This window comes from Neophocaena asiaeorientalis, unplaced genomic scaffold (assembly GCF_003031525.2).
Source record: "Neophocaena asiaeorientalis asiaeorientalis breed wild unplaced genomic scaffold, Neophocaena_asiaeorientalis_V1.1 scaffold629, whole genome shotgun sequence".
In the NCBI taxonomy this organism is placed as follows: domain Eukaryota; kingdom Metazoa; phylum Chordata; class Mammalia; order Artiodactyla; family Phocoenidae; genus Neophocaena; species Neophocaena asiaeorientalis.
The window spans coordinates 8,367,693-8,374,237 of record NW_020175468.1 but is presented as its reverse complement, the minus strand read 5'-3'; the positions used below and the strand labels follow the sequence as shown (position 1 = coordinate 8,374,237).

At 50.2% G+C, this 6,545-nt stretch overlaps 1 protein-coding gene across 1 annotated transcript; it reads left to right on the top strand.

Moving 5' to 3' along the window:
• Positions 1-483: 483 nt before the first annotated feature.
• LOC112415383 (galectin-7-like) lies at positions 484-1,474 on the top strand. The gene is made up of 3 exons (XM_024768310.1): positions 484-500; positions 545-746; positions 1,361-1,474. Exons 1-3 carry the CDS (start codon positions 484-486, stop codon positions 1,472-1,474), a joined length of 333 nt encoding a protein of 110 aa, XP_024624078.1.
• The last annotated feature ends 5,071 nt before the right edge of the window (positions 1,475-6,545 follow it).

Sequence of the window (6,545 nt, the reverse complement as noted above, 5' to 3'; positions counted from 1 at the left end):
AGTGTACCTGGGGTCCCTACAACCTTCTAAGAATCTGGGAGTTCCAGGGCAATCCAAGGTTCTTCCTTATAGTAAGACTTCCAGTCTGAGTCTGAAGCCACTGTGGAAACACAGCCTGTGAGTCAGAGGTGCCCTGGGCATCTGGGAGGCCTCAGCCATCAAACCTATGACTTCCTGGGTCGGGAGCTTCAGGATTTCTGGGAATCTATGATGCCTGCAAATACTGGGGCCCCTGGTATTGCTCCTGGCCCTCTGGGAATTGGGGGATCGGAGGCACCCCGGTCTCAGGACCATGACTCCTCGGCAACTCCCAGACTCTGGAAATGCAGGGGGCCCAGGCTGTAGTACAGTGACCCTTGCCTGGGTGGATGTGTGTCCAGGTCCCCAGTTGGTTTCTGGGTGTCCTGGAATCTGGGTTCCTTGGCCTCCAGTCCACCACCCCTCCTTCACTGGCGTGTGGCTCTCAGGTCCCTGTGGACTTGGATGTGCTTCGGCAATCGGTAAGTCCTTTCTCTGACGCCCCCTCCTATCCGCCACCTAACAGGTTCTACATAAACCTGCTGTGCAGTGACGACCCAGACAGTGAGATCGTCCTGCATTTCAACCCCCGGCTGGATGAATCCTCGGTGGTCTTCAACACCATGGAGTGCAGCGCCTGGGGCTCAGAGGAGCGCGGCGGTAGCCCTGCCTTCCAGCGTGGGGAGTCCTTCGAACTGCACCTCATTGCCAAAAAAGAAGGCTTCAAGGTGCGTCTCTGCCACAGGGGTGGCCGCCAACACCCAGGTCTCTTCCCTTGGCAAGGCCAGGAAGGCCCTTGTCGGAGGTGGGGAGCAAAGGCGCGGCCAAGGCTGGGCACGGCGTCCCCAGTCCCTCACCTCCCCTGGCGCAAGCGCACTAGAGGGCAGGCGTATGGCGGTGACAAGGACGCGAGAGCACGAGCCCAAAGGGTGGGTGTCCAGCGGGGAGGCGTGGACATCCCGGACCCTATTCCCTGTCCACTGGCGCCTGACGTAGTGGCTCTGGGGCAGGGGAATGGATGGGTTGGGAGACAGAACCCAGAATAAGTCCCAGCAGGGAGTGGTCGCTGTAGACCCTCCACCACCCAGGCCGTTCTCCACTTTCAATCTGTGCGTCACAGTGAGGCGGTGGACGCGGGCACCGTGGAGACCACATCCACCGCCCAAGCTTAAGAAGCACCCCCGTGCCATTGAATCCTCTCGGCAAGGGCTTAGAATCAAGAGCAGCCCTTTTCCTTAATGCGGGGTTGCGTGGGTGACGAGGTCACGCAGCGTGGGTACGAGTCGGGAATGACCCCGCAGTCGCCTGGGGAACCATAAACCGGGTCTCCTCGCCCCTGCAGGTTGTGGTCGGGGACACGGAATACCACCAGTTCAGCTACCGGCTCCCACCAGAGCGCGCGCTCTGGATGGAAGTGGGCGGGGACGTGCAGCCGGAGTTGGTGAAGATCTTCTGAGCGCTGGGGGCGGGGCACAGGGGTCCTGAGTGACAAATAAAGTTTTAGCCTCTCGTCTGTGCGCCTCCTGTGTGTCTGTGTCTCCTTCATATAGACGAGGATAGCAGGCTCAGGGAGGTGAAGACACTGATTAAGGGTCACACAGCGATTGCGTGGCCGGGGCGGGTCCGGGCCTGGATCTCCGAGGGCACTTTTTGTCCCTGGAGGCCTGAGGAGGGTCACGATCTGGCGGGGGTGGGGCTTTGGCTTGCCCCCCTGCAGCACTTTGCGAAGCAGCCAGGTGGTAATGCGGTGCGGGCCGACTTTAGGGAATTTGCAGGGGCCCAAGCCATCCCTTGGCGCCCGCTCCGTGGGTGTAACGGACCCCCGAATCGGTCCGTCTGCCAACAGGTCCCTTGGAGACCCCGGGTGCGTGAATCTCAGGCTCCCTGCGCCGAAGTCCCTCTTCCTGCCTCTCGCCGATTTCGCCTACCTACTGGCGCCTGCAGACGGGTGGCGCGGGGAGGGGTTTGGAGGCAGATCCGGGCCTCGCCTGCCTCCCATCTGTTCGGGAGTCAGGACAGGCCTCCGATGGTCGCGCCCCGGGGCAGACGCGCACTGAAGCTGCAGCCTCCCCGCGGAGAAGACGGGAAACGCGAACGGCCGGGCTCCTGTGTCCCTGCTGCCTTCGAGCGTGTTCACACACTTCGTCCATCTGGGCTCGCCCGACGGCCCCGAGACCCCGGCCCTCCTCGAGATTCTAGGGGGTAGGGGGAGTTGGGTATATACAGACGCCCAGTCACCCCCGACCTGCAGGTGGGGATTTTCTGGTTTCTGGGGGTCGCTGGGTCGCCCTTGAATAGCTGTGGTTGGCGGGGGAGCCGGGACCAAGCGAGCTCCCCCAGCCTCGCACCCTCAGCGAGGCGCTCGCAGCGGACGTGGTTCGCAGCTGCGGATGGAGGCGGGGGGGTGGGGTGGGGCAGCGTACCAGCGGCTCACAGTGGGTTCGGACCCGGGTCTCGGAAAGTCTGGATCCGCACCCCTGGCGGATGTACCACAGGCTTCCGGTCCGGACTCCGGCCAAAGTGTGACAGATCTCCCTCCTTCCCTTGGGCCGCTGCAGAAGTTGCGGTTTAAAAACGGAGGCTCGGCGAGGGGGGGCTGCTTGCCGACTGAACCTGAAACAGCTAGGGTGGTGGGAAGAACAAACCCTGCTGCGGCACTTGAGCTTTTTCTGGACCCGTTTTTCTGCCCCTTGAGACCCTTCGGCTGAAGCCACTTCACCCCCATGCCCGGCCCTCAAGAGTGTATCTCTGGGTGGGTCGTGGAATGAAGGACACCCTCTCCCACTGGAGGACCCGGGAAAGTCTGAATTCCCCTGGTCCCAGGGCTCATTATGTTTATTTTTATTTGCCTGTTAAAGGAATTACATATATATAATATCACTTTATATATATATATAATTTTTAATATATATAATTTTAAAATATATATTAATTTAAAGGTATACCTACGGTACAAATTTCAAAGTATGCAGTGGAAAATACAGTTGTTGGCACAACTGGTAAAGGTGGTTGGGGTCTCGGAATAGATGGTAGTTATCCATCTGTTAATCTGTTCTCCATCTGTTAATTTCCTGATTTTCACTGTTGCCTTACAGTGGACATGCAAGAGGATGTTCTTGTTTGTGGAGATACACAGTAAAGTAATTGAAGGTGATCAGGAAGCATGTTGGCAACTTATTCTCAAATGAGTGTAGGGAAAAAAATGTTTGTACTGTACTTACAACTTTCTGTGTTAGTCATTTCAAAATAAAAAACCTATAAATATATAAAATATGAAAGTCCTCCTTTATAAGAGCAAACTTCTGTTACCCGTGTCTTTCTTTATCTCTTGTGTATCTTTCCAAAACTCTCTGCCCTTCTAAACACATGTATATGCAACTTTTTTCCCTCCTTGCATAAAATTGAGCATCTTTCACCCACTCACCTCTTTTTTGTCACTTAGCAATATATGTGCATAGTTTGATGTGTATGTTTGATGTATTGACCCTTTTATCATGATGAAATGTCCTTTGTCTCTAGTAAAATTTCTTTTAACATCTATTGTGTCTGATACTAATTTTGTCCTTCTACTCTCTTATGGTTACTGATGGCACGGTACTTCTTTTCTCATCCTTTTACCTTCAACTTATTTACGTCTTAGATCTAAAGTGTGTCTTTTGTAGATAGCATATACTTGGGTCTTGTTTTCTTATCCAGGCTGAAAATGTATTATTCTCTGTAGCTTCATGACAAATTATCCCAGTAACATCATAAAATAACACATACTTATTGTCTTACAGTTGCTGAAGTTAGGAACCTAGGAGTGGCTTAACTAGGTTGTGGTGCTGAGTTTTCATGCAGTTACAGTCAAACTATAAGTGAAGTTGCTAGCACCCGAAAGAAGTTTTGGCAAACTATGGCTGTTGGGATAAACCCACCCATTACCTGTTTTAGTAAGGCTCACAATCTAAGAATGGTTTTCACACTTTAAAATAGCTGAAAAAAAAATGAAAAGAAGAATAACATTTCTTAACACTTCAAATGATGCGAAATTCAAATTTCAGTGTCCATAAATAAAGTTTTATTGGGACACAGCCATGCTCTTTCATTTATGTATAGCCTACTGGCTGCTTTTGTGCTCCACCCGTGGAGCTCGGGAGCTGCAACAGAGACTGGGTCACCCACAATGCCTAACATATTTGCTATGTGACCATTATAGAAAAAGTTTGCAACCCCTGCTCTAAAGGCTTGACTGGGATTGGAGGAACTTCTTCTAAGAGGGCTCACACACATGGATGTTGGCAGGAGTTTTCAGTTTCTTGTCACATGAGCACTTACATAGGACTGTTCAAGAAGTTACTGACTCCTCCCGGGGGAGTCATTGAGAAATGAAAGAGCAAGAGAGCAAGCCACGACAGAAGCTGTAGTGTCTCTTATACCCCCGTTTGAGAAGTGACATACTATCAGTTCTTCCATATTCTCTTGATGAAATGTAGTCACACATACCAACCCTGGTACCATTTGGGAGGGGTTCACACAAGGGTTTGCATATCATTGGAGGCCAGTTTGGAAGCTGACCACCACGGACGATCTCTGACTTTTTTTTTTTTTGGCTGCGTTGAGTCTTTGTGGTCGCCCGTGGGCTTTCTTTAGTTGCGGTGCGCCGGCTTCTCACTGCAGTGGCTTCTCTTGTTGCGGGGCACAGACTAGACTCTAGGCGTGTGGGCTTCAGTAGTTGTGGCTCGCGGGCTCTAGAGCACAGGTTCAGTAGTTGTGGCGCACAGGCTTAGTTGCTCCGCGGCATGTGGGATCTTCCCGGACCGGGGCTCGAACCCGTGTCCCCTGCATTGGCAGGCAGATTCTTAACTACTTTGCCACCAGGGAAGCCCCGATCTCTGACTTTTGGTTGGAATGTTTATTTCGTTCACACTTGATGTCGTGATTGATATAGTTGGCTTCACGGCTGCCATTTTGCCATTTGTTTTTACTCTGTTAGTCCTTCACTACCTGCCTTTGTGTTAAACAATTTTTAGTATACCATTTAAATTCCTCTGTTGTTGTTGTTTTTTTTAACTGTATATTTTTATTTTTTTTTTTTTTTTTTGCGGTACGCAGGCCTCTCATCGTTGTGGCCTCTCCCGCCACGGAGCACAGGCTCCGGACGCACAGGCTCAGCGGCCATGGCTCACGGGCTTCCCGGACCGGGGCACGAACCCGCGTCCCCTGCATCGGCTGGTGGACTCTCAACCACTGCGCCACCAGGGAAGCCCTAAACTGTATATTTTGAAAGCTGGTTTTTAAATGGTCACTCTAGGGATGACAATATGCATTGTAAATGATCACAGTCAACTTTATGTTAATACAGATTTAATTCCAGTAAAATATAGCAGCATTGCTCCAATATATCTCCATTTCCCACCTTATTTTGGGTTATTGTTGTTATATATATCACATTCATATATGTTATACACTCTACAATATACTGTTACAATTTTCACTCCATCACAGTTTTAAAGAAAATAGAAAAAAAAGTAAATTTTATTTATATAATTTTGAAAAATATTTATCCACATATTCATAATTTCTAGGATTCTTTATTTCTTCCTGTGGATTTGATGTTATTTTCTTTCAATGTGAAGGACTTCCTTTAGTATTCCCTACAGGGAGGTCTGCTAGCAATGAATTCTCAGTTTTCTTCTATCTCAGAATATCTTTCTTTTGCCTTCAGTTTTTTGTTTTGTTTTTTGTTTTTGCGTTATGCGGGCCTCTCACCGCTGCGGCCTCTCCCGTTGCGGAGCACAGACTCCGGACGCGCAGGCCCAGCGGCCATGGCTCACGGGCCCAGCCACTCCACGGCATGTGGGGTCCTCCCGGACGGGGGCACAAACCCGTGTCCCCCGCATCGGCAGGCAGACCCCCAACCACTGCGCCACCAGGGAAGCCCTTGCCTTCAGTTTTTTGTTGTTTTTTTTTTTCTTCTTAACATTTGCCTTCAGTTGTTAAATATAGTTTTGTTGAGTATAGAATTACTGACAGTTTTCTTTTGTTTAGCACTTTGAATAAATCATTCAACTGCCTTCTGGCCTTCATTGTTTCTATGAAAATTTAGCTGTGAATCGTACTGCTTTCCCCTGTACATGATGCGTTGTTTTTTCACTTATAGCTTTCAAATTTTTCTGTTTTTTTTTTTTTCTTCCAGCAGTTTAACTATGATGGGTCTCGGTATGGATCTCTTTGTATTTATCCTACTTGCAGTTCATTGAGCTTCTCAGATCTAGAAACGAATGTCTTTCATAAGATTGGGTACGTTTTCAGGCATTATTTCTTCAAACATATTGCAGCAGTGATAGAAAACTAAACATGACCTCACCAGCTCTTTGGGGGACCCTCTTCCTGTGCCCCTCTAGGCTCGTGACTGATGTATCTCCTAACAGCCATCCCTGGGCAGTGACTGTTCAGTAAGGGAGGAGGGAGCCCAGAAGAAGGAGAAGACTGCCTCAGACTGGAAGCTGCCCAGGTCAGCCCTCCGCCCTTCCTGACCTCCTCAG